General features: G+C 44.5%; 3 protein-coding genes across 14 annotated transcripts; 1 reads left to right on the plus strand and 2 right to left on the minus strand.

Annotated features, from left to right (window-relative positions):
- Nucleotides 1–135: 135 nt before the first annotated feature.
- Nucleotides 136–3,748, plus strand: LOC112876975 (secretory carrier-associated membrane protein 4). The gene is made up of 13 exons (XM_025941166.1): nucleotides 136–448; nucleotides 1,096–1,161; nucleotides 1,236–1,346; nucleotides 1,463–1,525; nucleotides 1,707–1,740; nucleotides 1,845–1,967; nucleotides 2,111–2,173; nucleotides 2,329–2,422; nucleotides 2,544–2,589; nucleotides 2,674–2,741; nucleotides 2,882–2,930; nucleotides 3,155–3,220; nucleotides 3,315–3,748. The coding sequence occupies exons 1-13, from the start codon at nucleotides 380–382 to the stop codon at nucleotides 3,399–3,401; spliced, it is 939 nt and encodes a 312-aa protein (XP_025796951.1). The 5' UTR covers nucleotides 136–379; the 3' UTR covers nucleotides 3,402–3,748.
- A 662-nt stretch (nucleotides 3,749–4,410) lies between these two features.
- LOC112876974 (formimidoyltransferase-cyclodeaminase-like) lies at nucleotides 4,411–6,898 on the minus strand. The gene is made up of 3 exons (XM_025941165.1): nucleotides 6,572–6,898; nucleotides 5,448–5,892; nucleotides 4,411–5,370 (listed from the first exon to the last, which is right to left on the minus strand). Exons 1-3 carry the CDS (start codon nucleotides 6,593–6,595, stop codon nucleotides 4,865–4,867), a joined length of 975 nt encoding a protein of 324 aa, XP_025796950.1. The 5' UTR covers nucleotides 6,596–6,898; the 3' UTR covers nucleotides 4,411–4,864.
- Nucleotides 6,899–8,100: 1,202 nt separating this feature from the next.
- Nucleotides 8,101–12,249, minus strand: LOC112876978. 12 transcript variants are annotated; one of them, XR_003225413.1, is made up of 12 exons: nucleotides 12,136–12,175; nucleotides 11,932–12,021; nucleotides 11,486–11,824; nucleotides 10,856–11,218; nucleotides 10,596–10,765; nucleotides 10,360–10,520; nucleotides 10,086–10,268; nucleotides 9,844–10,001; nucleotides 9,686–9,769; nucleotides 8,672–9,609; nucleotides 8,509–8,577; nucleotides 8,103–8,396 (listed from the first exon to the last, which is right to left on the minus strand). XR_003225413.1 is itself a non-coding variant. In XM_025941170.1 (3 exons), exons 1-3 carry the CDS (start codon nucleotides 9,857–9,859, stop codon nucleotides 9,128–9,130), a joined length of 582 nt encoding a protein of 193 aa, XP_025796955.1. In that variant the 5' UTR covers nucleotides 9,860–9,976; the 3' UTR covers nucleotides 9,107–9,127. The 12 variants fall into 12 exon arrangements, 1 of the variants encoding a protein (XP_025796955.1); XR_003225412.1 differs by having other exon boundaries at nucleotides 8,104–8,396; nucleotides 11,932–12,245; XR_003225419.1 differs by having other exon boundaries at nucleotides 8,104–8,396; nucleotides 10,856–11,020; nucleotides 11,137–11,218; nucleotides 11,486–12,244.
- Nucleotides 12,250–12,785: the final 536 nt, after the last annotated feature.

Genomic DNA, 12,785 nt, shown 5'->3' on the forward strand with positions numbered 1-12,785 from the left:
ACACGTAGGCTGCCGGCCGTCGCTGTCGAGACGGCGTGGCTGGGGCGGCAAAACCAGAGGTCCTCCATTCGTTGCAGCGGCTGATGATGCGTTCGACGGCAAAGAAAAAGAAAGGTAAAAGCTGACGGCCGGGGTGGGTGACAAATCCACGCGGAGTCCGCTAAATTTTTTTCCGTCGCCGCTGCCCGTTCTTGACGCGATGGATGACGATGCGGCTCCCGTACCCCCAACTGCTTCTAGTCCGTCTTGTTTTTCTACGCGTTGAGGTCTATTTGGGCTGCTGCTTCTTCTGGTGCTGCACCCGGTCAAGTCCGGAGCAGAGGAAGGAAGCGAGCGAGCGAGCGAGGAGGAGAGCATCGATCGGTGAGGGGAGAGAGGCATGGCGGGGAGGTCGCGGTACGACAACCCCTTCGAGGAGGGCGGCGCCGACGAGGTCAACCCTTTCGCGGTAAGCCCAGCTCTCACCGGCCGGCGTTGGGCTCCGGCGCCTCTGCCTCCCCTGTCTTTCCTCCCTCCCCTGCTTCAGCTTCGTTTGATCGCTTGTTCGGCTGCCCAGTTCGTTTGGTCTGCTTCTTCTGCTGCCGAGTTCTGGAGCCAATTAGAATCCCGGTTTCTGCGATCATATATACTTTACGCCAAGTTTAGCTGCGACGAAATTAAGAATATTCGTTCATTTTCTTAAAAAAATGAAACCAAAAGAAATGAAATTGATGAGGCAGCTGCAGTTGTAGTTGGAGAGACACAGACGACCGTCGACGCCGATGATCACAGCGCACAGGCCCTTTATTTGTGTGATCAATATGTTGTACTTTCTACCAAGCAGGGGACATGATCCAAAACTTTGGTAGAAATTTCACCGAGTTGTTTGTACGGGGTCATGTAGTCGTGTCAAGCCTTGAAAGGGTTCAGTCGTGTGGAGGTTTGAAGTTGTTATTATTTCTTTAAAATTCTTCTTCTAATAAAAATTACGGCAAATCTCTTGCCGTTCCCTTAAAAAAAAATTTACCGAGTTACTTTTGTATAAAAAAAAACTGTCTAGTAGTGAGGTGCGTCCAGGGACAACAGTCAATGCACTGATACTGTTCTTTTCTCCAGGACCAAGCTAAAAGAGGAGCATCAACCGCTCAGTCCAGCTATTCCGGTGGCGCGTTCTACACAACGGTGAGTCTGCAGTAGTGCAGTACACTGTTAATTTCAGTGGTGATCATGCAAATGCGCTGATTGTGTTGATGCAGCAATCACGCCCTGCTCCTCCGAGCACACGCCTTTCGCCTCTTCCCCCGGAACCTGCTGACTTCTACAATGACTTTGCTACCCCGGTGGACATCCCCATGGACACAAACAAGGTAGGTTGTTACACTACTTCCTTCAGATCAGTGCTTTGATTCATGTAACTAGAAGTACGTTACTGATGTGAACCTAGTGACTTAGTAAACCCTTACTGGTTGCTAAATGTACTCAGGACATGAAGACAAGGGAGAAGGACCTCCTGGCCAAGGAGGCTGAGTTAAACAGGCGTGAAAAGGTAACTGGATCCGAAACAGAAGCTGGATTTCACCTTTGCATGTATTTCTTAGCGTTGAGGGGTCTTTCCTTTTTTTTTTCCCTAAGACCATGTTTGAAAGTTTTCTCGAGATATAAGAGATTGCCTTGTTTCCACTAGTTTCTGTTGATTTTGGTTTTAAGCCTTGTTCTGCTCCATGTAGGAAATCAAAAGGAGAGAAGAGGCTGCAGCACGAGGTGGAGTTTCAGTGTTCATCCCTAGGATGTTAATTTTGATATTTCCTGGTGTCATTCACCACTAATTCGTTTAATAAAGCTTTGCCGCTCATGTTTATTTGCAGCTGGCATTGTATTGGAAGATAAAAACTGGCCACCGTTTTTTCCCATCATTCATCATGATATTGGGAACGAGATACCTGTCCATTTGCAAAGAACACAGTACGTTGCGTTTGCATCACTATTAGGTACACTTTCTTTCCTCTGACTTTTACCTGAAAACAGCATTCTTAGTATTTACATGTGCTTTTTTATGTTGGCCACTAAATAACTTGAAACGATTCAGTACAAAAAGGGTAATTTGATGTATATCCTGCTATATGTCTGGTAGGATTGGTCTTGTGCCTGTTTTGGAACATCATCTGTGTTAGCGCTGCCTGGGCAAAAGGGTCAGGTATGTTGACAAGCATTGCCTTCTCTACCCATGCACTCGTAACTGATGTGTATGGTTCACGGCCATGTGCACCTGTTGATGCGGAGGCTATTGTAATTTTATTCCATTATCTATAAAAGAAGTTTTTTATTTATTTTCTTCCTTGACTGATGCAGGTCCTAAGATATGGTTTCTTGCAATCATATACTTCATTCTTGGATGCCCCGGTGCCTACTTCCTATGGTACCGACCACTTTACCGTGCCATGAGGTAAATGCAATTGCAATGGTACTCATATTTCTTTTTATAGATAATATTACTCATTCTGTTTGCAACCTATTAAGCTTCCTCATAGCCTCAACTAGTTTCTGTCTACAACACATGTTCACAGGAATGAGAGTGCCCTCAAATTTGGGTGGTTTTTCCTCTTCTACTTGGTGAGCTTCCAGTAACATTACTGTATTGTGTTGCAGATGATTAAGTTATGCATCTCACACGTTCATGCATGCTGACTTCAACAGGTTCATATCGCCTTCTGCGTGTATGCAGCTGTTTCTCCTTCAATTCTCTTTGTGGGAAAATCGTTGACGTAAGTTTTCTACATTTAATTCACCTACTTCCTCTCTGCCCTCCGGCCTCCACTTTCGTCGCTAAATCTTTTATTGCTGGAGGTTCTGCATCAGAATTATAATGTAATTTCCTTCCACTTTTCTACTCCTCGGCGTGCAGCGGGATTTTTCCAGCAATCAGCTTGATAGGCAGTAGCGTCATTGTTGGGGTGAGTGAATTGATCTCTACTGTCTCCTCGTCAAAAAAGAATCTCCGTTGCTATATTTGAATCCAACAAATAAGAATTTCATAGGAGAGTATACATATTCCTACAAAAGACAAGTGATATATACATCAAATGATATAAAAAAAAATCATATTTCACATGACATTTTTTCATGACGCTTAACAAATAATTCCATTGCCTGTATGGCGTACTATCTTGACCTGCAGATCTTTTACTTCGTTGGCTTTGGATTGTTCTGCCTGGAGTCTTTGCTAAGCATGTGGGTCATTCAGGTGAAGTTACTGGCAGCTGCTGCTCTCCATTCAGTTCGTCTCCTGACCCTTTTCACTTGGTTTCTGAACCCGTAAGCTGTGTTGCTTCCTGCAGCGTGTTTACCGGTACTTCCGGGGCAGCGGGAAAGAAGCGGAGATGAAGCGGGAGGCAGCACGCGGCGCGGCGAGGGCAGCATTTTGATGAGCCGTATATATGAGTATACAGCACGTATAATGTTCATAGTGTGAAGTGTTTGTAGATCAACAGACATGTAGAGTAGGGTTAGTGTGGTGTAAATCTTCAGAATTTAATTTCCTTATTTTCCACTGAGTGTTGAGCCCTTCAGCTTGATCAGTCCTGTCAGTATTAGAATGGAGTAAATGCACACATGAACCTAGACGGCTTGTTGCAGCATATGTGCAACTTTTCTGTGCCACCTTTTATCAGTTATTATTCTCCTTAGATTTTAGCAAAAATAAAGTTGTAACAAAAATGCTGTCACTCAAGTTGAATTACATACAGGATGTTGGGAGTTGGATACTTGTGAAGAATTTGCCCTTCGGCTTCTGCGGTGGAATGTTGGGCCTGCTGTGGCCCGTTCTAGAATGAAAATTGATGGGCCGAAGGGGACGGGAGGAGAGGAATTTTTCCCTTAGCGCCAAGCTGCCAGTCTGCCACCGCCTGCGCGTCGAGTTATCATCGATCCCGACCGCTGCCCAAGGAGCACCTTGGCCACCTTCAGCCCTTCACGGCCGCCGCCGCCGCCGGGCCCTCCCTTGCCCCATCGCCGACACGTGGGGCCGGCTTCCTGGGCTGGGCGGCGAGGGCGGCACCATCTCGGTACGCCTGTTGTGGCGGGAGCCACAGACCTCGCTCGGCGGGTGTTCGACGGAATGCCGCGCAGGAACGCCGTCACCGGCAACGCCGCTCATCAGGAGGGGCAGAGGCACTTGAGCTGTTCAGGACTTCGGGAATATGACGAGGCCTGTTAATGTGAGTGGCAACATTGTTGGGCGACAAACAGTCAGTTTGACCGTTTCAACAATGTGTCTTGTTTGTGTGATGATTCATTATTGGTGACGGGTGAATAATCTTGTATCCTGAGTTCCTGACAATAGGTAACTATCCTCTATGTGCATTGTAATTCCTTTCTTATGCTGGGCTGTTCCACATCTCGGAAAAGAGAAAAGACAGAATATATTTACTGAAATATTTCAAAAATTAGAAAAATTCTTTAAAAATCAGAGTATACTGTGAGTTTTAGGTGGTTGCAAAACTCCCTGCTGTTTACACTATGATGAGTAATACTTGTACAAGTTACACCAGCTTGTTACTAGTGTAATTTGGTAGCCTATATTGTTTCCCCGATGCTTCCACTCAATTTATTGATGTTATGTTGCTCTTGATGGTTGAAAACATGATTAATACACTATTAAAGAATTTTTTTTACCTCTGGCTGCCTGATGCCCCTCTCGTTGCTTCACACCAGAGCTCTCCATTTCTGATGCGCTATAATTGCTAAAATTCCAGGATTTACATATGCAAATCAAGAGTAATTGGTTCCTGATGCAGTCTGGAGCCACAACTAAAAAGCAGCATGCTTGCAATTACAAACATGCATGATTCTGGGTCAGTCACTTGCACAAAGTTCTATTACATTCATATCAATCAGCAGTTATCTTCAAGTACTTGTCAAGCATCCTGTCCTTAGTCAAGTCAGTGTAGTAGCCCTTCTCAACTTCGAGCCCTTGCTCTGCTGCAATCTGCTCAACCACGGTCTGAATTTGATAGGCACTGACATGATCTGGATCCAACAAGCATGCGATCTCCGTGCAAACATCACCATGGAGAAGTGCAAGAGCTTGCACAGTCGGAAGCCCTCCACCGCGTCCGCTTAATCTTCGAGTAATCTGCCTCACAGTTGCAACATCCTTTGAGAGCACTGGGACATTGTATGCCTCAAGAAAAGGTGTCGCGCCAACTGTTGTGGCCCCTCTTTCAGAAGAAACACTTGTTGGACCCTCATCAGGCTTAATTGGCAGAACGTCGGGGAGCATGGTACCTGACCACTGGTTTCCCATGTGATTTGGCCGGTAGTAGCCGAGCTCGCGCCGTATTGCACCTACAGACTTGCCTGTGGGATGGACTGCTCCATAAAGGAACACTGGCACTGCATACAGAATTGGGCAATGAGGGTCAAGATATTTTGTATGGCTGATGTTTATGTAGCTTAGAAATTTAACATACCTTGGAAATCATTGCCAATGTCAGAAGCCACCTGCTTAGCCAAGGAAGCTGCATCCTCCATTGTGGCTTGACCCAAGGGGTGGAAGGACAGGTCATCATTGACACCCATTCTAGGATGAGCACCGGAGTGCAATTCGAGGTTTATGGCTGAAAATGCAGCCTCCATCATCGCCAACAATACCTTCCTGATTGGACTATATATCACTTCACCAGTTGAGCTGTCATCGATGATATAGGAGACAAGTGTGTAGCGTACGCGGTTGTAGAGACTATCTTCGAACTTGCTTAGCACCGCAACCTGAGGATCAGTCTTTGCTGCAAGATCAATTGCGGCAATAGCCGTGGGATTGCGGCTTTCAGAAATGTAGAGCTTGCAGCCGATAAACTTTGAGTGCATCATGCTGAGACTGTCCTTTGCGATTGGAGCAGGCAGAGAAGATAGAACCTGGATAGCATAAGTTATGTGTGAGGTTTTCTAAGCAGGGACTGGACATACAGTGAAGTGGCCAACATAGTGTCCCTATATCTACTGGCACCACAATCAGTCCAGCCAGTAACAAGATGGTTTTAGCCAGTTTGTAGCAGAATCAGTACATTGGCTATGCGTCTTTGGATCTTCTCAACAGAAAAATACCTTGTTTCCAAATTACTGGTAATAGCTTCTATAAAGAAAAAGAAAACAAAAACTCAAACTCAAACTTAGTCCAATAAGATAGAACTTGTTGACAGGAGTTTATTCAGTGAACAGGTCCTTTGTGATTCCTAACAACAGGCTGCTATTTGGGTGGCTGGGGCTTTGTCATATCAATGGTTAGATTACTTCCTCAGATAAGAATAAGTTAATTTACTTATTCATCTGCAAAAGCTAAATTACTCGGTTTTCTGCTGATAAATCAAAATACTTTTGCAGGAGAAATGTTCCACCGAAATGAATTCTTGTTACCAAGTTCAAAAACAGCAATGCCGGCAGCGCATCAGCAGGGTAATTTTCTTCTCGAGAATCATGCCTCTCTTTTAGCAGAATTTCTCGAGGCAGGTTTAGGATAGGATGTTTCTCGTTTGATGCCTGGAGATTCGAATCATCTTGAACTGTGGGGGGATTAGGTTCTAGAGGAAAAACATACCTCGTCTGCTTGGTCGAGCTCCATGGCTTGCTTCTTCTTTGTCTCCCCCCTTTCTCCGCGTGTGGTTCTTCAATGAGTGCTCGGTGATTGAACACGGGCCCTTTTATAGCGAGATACGCATCATGAGGGGGTACTTGCTAGGAACCCCTTTTTGTGCTCTGGTTACTTGGTTTTTGCGAGTCCGTTTAGCAAAAGTCCCCTCCCGACGCCATGTAATTTGTAAGGACGCAGCATGTGCTTATCAGCTTTCTGACTCATCATCCGCCGGCGCCCCCCGCATCACGATTCACGAACTACAAGCGGCGACTCAGCAAGGCCGATTATCTTGAGGTCCATGCCATCACTCAAATTTGTTTGTTTTTGTAAGCCCATGGTGTTATGTTATGGCGCGTCATCATCCATCCAACCAATCTCTTACGCTTTTGCTTGCGGTGTAGGCCTTGCTTGTTTCATGAGTCATGGACCTTGTCCGCTACCTTCTGGCGGCCAGTACAATGTCATTGTCCACCTTGAGCAGGGCACACGGTTTGGCGAAAACCATCTTCCAGAAGAGGGAGTGTTTTTAATCATTATTATTTTTCAGATGAGATGGGAAGAGACGACAGGCTGATAGGTCTGTGTGCATCCCAAAACAACAATAAAGCTGTATTGATTTGATTTGCCACTCATGTCATGCCCGGTGAGAATTGAGTCGGTTTCGTGGCGTGTTGCATCTACTGCCGCCCTGTGTGCATCAGCTGCTGATCCCAGAAAGGCTTGGCAACGGAAAGCGGTTGGGTCTGTGTGTGCCTCCATGGCCGCCTTGAGTTTACTGATGGCGACAAGAGCAGGGTTACTGATAGCTCCACTGTTTCCCTCTTGCAGGGCCGTCTCCTGATCTGGTTCACCCCTTGGAAATACTATGCTGGTACTGAAGAAGAAGTTCGCCCGGTTTCAGTTCAAATCCGTGCCGGATTCATCTCTGTCTGGCCTGGAAGGCTCGCGGCGTGCTGCAGGGATCACGAAATGCCAGCTCCCGGAGGCATCCGGGGAGTAAGCAGGAGGTCTTCTCTAATCGCGCGAGGACAAGGGGGTCCGTGGAACACGCCGGTGGAGCGTCGTGTGGCTCCGGAGGGCACCGCGTCTCTGATCTACTAGCAAGGAGCGGTGAGGTGATTAAGAAAGAATCCGACGTGCCCGTGTGGATAGGATCGGCGTATCAGCCACAGCCACTGGCTGCTGCATCTGCTGCGTAGATCACGTGCACCGTACTCCAAAGCGTTCTGGTCCGGACCGTCGTTTTCCGCGCCCCCACACGTCTTCGCCTTGACGCTCCATGAGTATCTGACCTAGTGGCCTCGAGGACTGCAGGCGTTCCCGTGACCATTTCCTTTTGTTCTTGGCTTTTTACCATGGAGGTCGCTGCGGTGACAATGCTTGTTTTCGTTTTGAATAATGGCAATGCTTGTTTTAGTGAGAAATCAGTGCCATCCTGCTCGGTCACGTGCCGAGTCGAAGAACCGAACTGCACGGCAGGTTATCTCGCAATGCCACTTTTTAACAATCCAGTGGTCAGTTTTCTCAGCCTGCAGACGGTTACAGCATGATCACCCGCTTTCTCACAATGTATTTCCAACCGTAGGCGCGATCATTCCTTTTCTCCAGCTTGCGTGATTATTCTTTTGCCTTCGCTAAAAACTGGGATGAACGCGCGCCGCTGCCCACCACGTGGCGTTGACGTTCACGAGGGTTCCGGGGCACCATGTGCACGCCATGGGCGTTGCCCGGAGGGAGAGAGGAGCGCGGTCTCCCTCTTTGCGTTTGCGGTGGTGGAGATGCACGTGCCCTGTACACATGTTTAAAATTAAATTATTTAAAAATAATTGGATTGCGTCGACCTATACTACTAAATAAATTCAGCATATATCCTAGATCTGATCAACTATAGTTTTGGTCACCATCAGACATTGATATTGTCCACAAGCCTCCATGAAGAACCCGAGGTTGTTATCATCCAAGTCCATGACCTCCAGAATGAAGCAACACAATTAAAGATGCGTGAACAGTTGATAAGTGTAACAAAAAAATAGAATAGGAATAATTGTGTAATATGACACAAACCTTGTGTCCTTAATTGCCACCTCTCTTGATCCATGAAGAGGAGGAGCCATATGGAGTGGTACAAAAGACCTATATGGCACACGGCACCAATCACGTCTACAATAGAAAATGCTGGTGTGGCAGACTTCTCTTTTGAAACTCTGTCACATGCGTCCATGCAGCAACCTTGCCAAGATGATTTTTTAATAAAAAAACATGCAGGTCGAGTAATTTAGCATGATACACCCTTGCAACAACATCAGGTTGATTTTGGGGAGTCTGTTCTGGCAGCAACCTGATCCATCCCAGGTGCGTTATATCTCCTCTGATCAATAGATACGCTAGTATTAAGTTCAATTTTGTACTCTGCAATATTAGAAACTAAACCGAGACTCTCGAATAGAAGCATATATGGTTTGTCTTGTACAATTCCCAAAATCAACTGGATCAGTGTAGTATCAAGCTTAGGCCATTTTTTCACCCTATGTGCAATGGTCTCATCAGTGTCATAAAAGTATAGCTGCATATAGCGAGACTCATTCCCACCAAGCACAAGCTGATCCAATCTATGATATATGTTACCTTGTGCTTTAAAATAATAAACACGAGTACCTCAAGCAGACATAAGATTATGATCAATGGAAACTCCAAAGCTTGTGAAGGAGAAGTGCGAGTTAAAATATTGAATCTGCTTTTGAAAATACTTTGCATCCTTATCGGTCGACTTGCAAACAATCGGCACAGTTCAGCCGGTAACTCTGGCATATATATGTTAACCTTTCCTTTCTTACAACAGAAGGCGGGTCCTTCATCTGGGTACCTCTTTGCATGGCAGAATTCACAGTTTTTAGCCTTTTTGAGGGTACGGTATTTTTTTGGAAGATCTTTGTACACTACATCATATGAATCCGAACCTTTGGAGCCCGTATCAGGATCTACAGCATATTCATACTCAAAATCTGCATAAAAAATTGATTATTAATCAGAGACTCAGTATTACTAGTAGTCAGGTAATTACTCGAATAAGAAACTAACCTCTAATATGAAATACACATGCTTCATCATCTTCCAAATTCTCCATTCCATGATCCTCTAGGTTTATTTGGTCTAAATCATTCTCTATGAAATAGTAAATCATATCATAATTAATTAATTATTATATAAAAATATATAGGTCAGTTTAAAAAATATACCTTCAACCCTATGCATTGGATCATCTTGTTCCCATAAAGCCGGGTCAAACTGATCTTCTCGATCCACATTTACAGTGCACAACCTGATTCTCGATTTGACTGTTGTTGCGTTAATGCAGGCTATAAGGTCCCAGTAACAGGTTTACCTATCTCTTTACCTGAAATTCTACGCCAAGGTTGATAGTCTACTCTTGTACATAAAAATTAAGAAAGCTATATTATTGTAGAAAGGAGCTTAGTACCTTGGTTGGGTATATTTTTTTTGCTTGCGACACTCAATAGCTTTCAATATCTTTTCATGTCTTGCCGCCATTTCAAAATATCTTCTTTTGTCCTTCTCTCTTTCAACTCTTCCGAAGTAATTTCATCATAAACTCCAGATGCAGCAGTGCTAAATGGTGTGACACACATAACATCTGTTGTATCTACAGACACAAAGGAATACACAAATAAAAAGCATCTAAGACATATAACATATTTTTATGATAAACTGAAAAGCATTTAAGGAGTAAAAACCTTTGCTGGAGACAACACTTGCACCAGTACCATCAATTTTTCTACCTCCACTTGTTCATTTTTAGCATTCCTCTTAGCCTTTTGCGCATCCGTCATCATATGGTACCATTTGCTTGATCTTTCTCTTGCTTTTTCCATTTTGTGCTCTATGCAAGACAATACTGATAGAACAGACTGTAAAAATATTAGTGAATGAACAACAAACAGGACAAACAATGTTAATGTTCAAAATATACCGATAATGGGTTATGGAGCAATGATATTCTCCATTTGTGTCCTTTCAAAAGAATCGTTGCGACGCAGCCAACTATCATCAAAACTGTCTATTGTTGCTCCATTGCTCACAATCTCATGCTGTCCCTTGACATCTTTTTTGTATTTGTACGGTTGAGCAAGAACGTCACACCTACAGTAAAGGCAAGCATTTGAGTCAGCAGCCTTAAAATCTGATATATTTACAATTTTATTGGAAGGCCAATATCCATGGTGGTCCTACACTGATGTTAGTATCTGTTCTATCGGCCTTTTTTCAATGGTAGGCTTCCCTCCTCTTAGCATTAAGCTCTGCTTTCTTTTTTTTCAGCCGGCAAGTTTGCATACCTCTCCCTTGCCTTCTGGCATTTAAGTTCCCTCTTATCAAGATCTACTCTAGCAGGAACACCTAGAACCACAGACGATGCTTATGTATAATGCAACAAGATTAATCAAACCATTATTATATAAAAACATATAATTTGAGATAAAAGATTATCATGATTGTTATCTTGGATATTAGACCCTTTAGGGTTTTGTCGCTTGCGACGGTTGCAGGTGTTCGTGATGTCGCCGAGAGGGGAACGACCATCCATTGTACGGAACCCTACAATGCATTAAAATTGTATCAAGATGATCGGCAAATGAAAAACTAAATGAACACATGCGTTTCACTTCAATAATCCCTTAGAATACAGAAGGTGCGGATATAAAAAATAGAAACAAGATAAAAACAATCATAATGATTCGCAAATAACATCTACGTTTGCACAAGGCACCGGGAGTTACAGAGGCCGATCAAGAAGACGTGAACAGGAAGATCAGGAAGACGTGACCATCATACATAGGCCGATCAAGGAAGCCAGAACATCACCTTGAGTGCGCCTACGGCTTTAGCCCTTCTATCTTTGCACTCGCTAGATCTGGCCGTGAGGTTTGCCTGATCGCCGAGGGAGAGAGCTATGACCTTGCCTCAGGGAGGAAGCTACGGCCGTCAAGCCGCAAAAATCTGCCTCGATAGTGAGAGGCCAGGGATTGCACTCGCCACATATGGCTTGCCAGAGCTAGAACCTTGCTCTTCCTGGGCTATCAACGGATGGAAGCCGGCCGACAGATCGCCTCAGGGAGTTACCCGGCCGTCAAGAAATGCCTCGACGGCGAGGAGGCAAGAGCAAATGTGCTATCGCGAGAGCAAAAAGGAAAGAACACGGCCCTACACATGACAATCATCAGCACACAAAAGGAAGGATAATCACCTCACAACCAAAAGGAAAGAGAATGAGATTGTAGGATGTCAAACACAAAAGGAAGGATAATCACCTCATCACCTCACAATCAAAAGGAAAGATAAGGAGGGATTTTAGGATGTCAAACACAAAAGGAAGAATAATCACCTCATCACCTCACAAACTAAAGGAAAGACAAGGAGAGATTTTAGGATGTCATACACAAAAGGAAGGATAATAACCTCACAACCAAAAGGAAAGATTTTAGGATGTCAAACACAAAAGGAAGGATAATCACCTCACCACCTCATAAATAAAAGGAAAGAAGACAAGGAGAGATTTTAGGATGTGAAACAAGTCTTACAAAAAATTATGGTCGCCTGGTATACAAACAATGGAAAGTAATAAGTGGGTACAAGGGTGGGTAGACCAAAGTGCTTGATGTAAAAAGTATTAGGAATTTGGTGGAAACATTTTCCTTCTATCAATTCCGTGGGTCTACACCCGTTTCGTCAAACCTTTTGATGACTTGGTAAGTGGGACCACTGTGAGGGGTTCGGTGGACCTAATCTTGATGATAAATATTTTCAATTCTTTTAACTTTTATAATATAGGCTTATAGTCGTAGATAGTCACTTGTGATTGCTTAAAATCGGATTTTTTTTCCTTAATCCAGAAAAGAACGTCGGCGGCTGGAGGAATGGGCCGCCGGGGCCCAACACATCACCTCCCCGATTTGGCGCTCTTCTAATGGGCCGAAGCCCATCATAATCCCGTAAACATGAATATCGTGTATATATTAGTGTAGCATCTTGGAGAAGAAAATGGAAATTTTCGTTACCATTTTGACCCAAATTCAAGAACAGGAGCCCCACACCTAGCGAATCCGACCGCCACCAGCACTGTTTCAGCTTTGCGATCTCACGGGCTTGCATTTTTCGATTCGCA

The sequence above is a fragment of the Panicum hallii genome, chromosome 9 (assembly GCF_002211085.1).
Source record: "Panicum hallii strain FIL2 chromosome 9, PHallii_v3.1, whole genome shotgun sequence".
NCBI classification, from domain to species: domain Eukaryota; kingdom Viridiplantae; phylum Streptophyta; class Magnoliopsida; order Poales; family Poaceae; genus Panicum; species Panicum hallii.

Bases quoted from the DNA above. Each gene is read 5' to 3' on its own strand.
- LOC112876975 (XM_025941166.1), top strand. From the start codon at position 380: ATGGCGGGGAGGTCGCGGTACGACAACCCCTTCGAGGAGGGCGGCGCC. The intron at 1,526-1,706 runs GTAACTGGATCC...TGCTCCATGTAG, and splicing joins AGTTAAACAGGCGTGAAAAG to GAAATCAAAAGGAGAGAAGA. The intron at 2,423-2,543 runs GTAAATGCAATT...ACATGTTCACAG, and splicing joins CCACTTTACCGTGCCATGAG to GAATGAGAGTGCCCTCAAAT.
- LOC112876974 (XM_025941165.1), bottom strand. From the start codon at position 6,595: ATGGAGCTCGACCAAGCAGACGAG. The intron at 5,893-6,571 runs GTATGTTTTTCC...TATGCTATCCAG, and splicing joins AGCTCGACCAAGCAGACGAG to GTTCTATCTTCTCTGCCTGC. The intron at 5,371-5,447 runs GTATGTTAAATT...TTCTGTATGCAG, and splicing joins CATTGGCAATGATTTCCAAG to TGCCAGTGTTCCTTTATGGA.
- LOC112876978 (XM_025941170.1), bottom strand. The intron at 9,610-9,685 runs GTTAGTTTCTTA...TTTTTTATGCAG, and splicing joins ATGTGTATTTCATATTAGAG to ATTTTGAGTATGAATATGCT.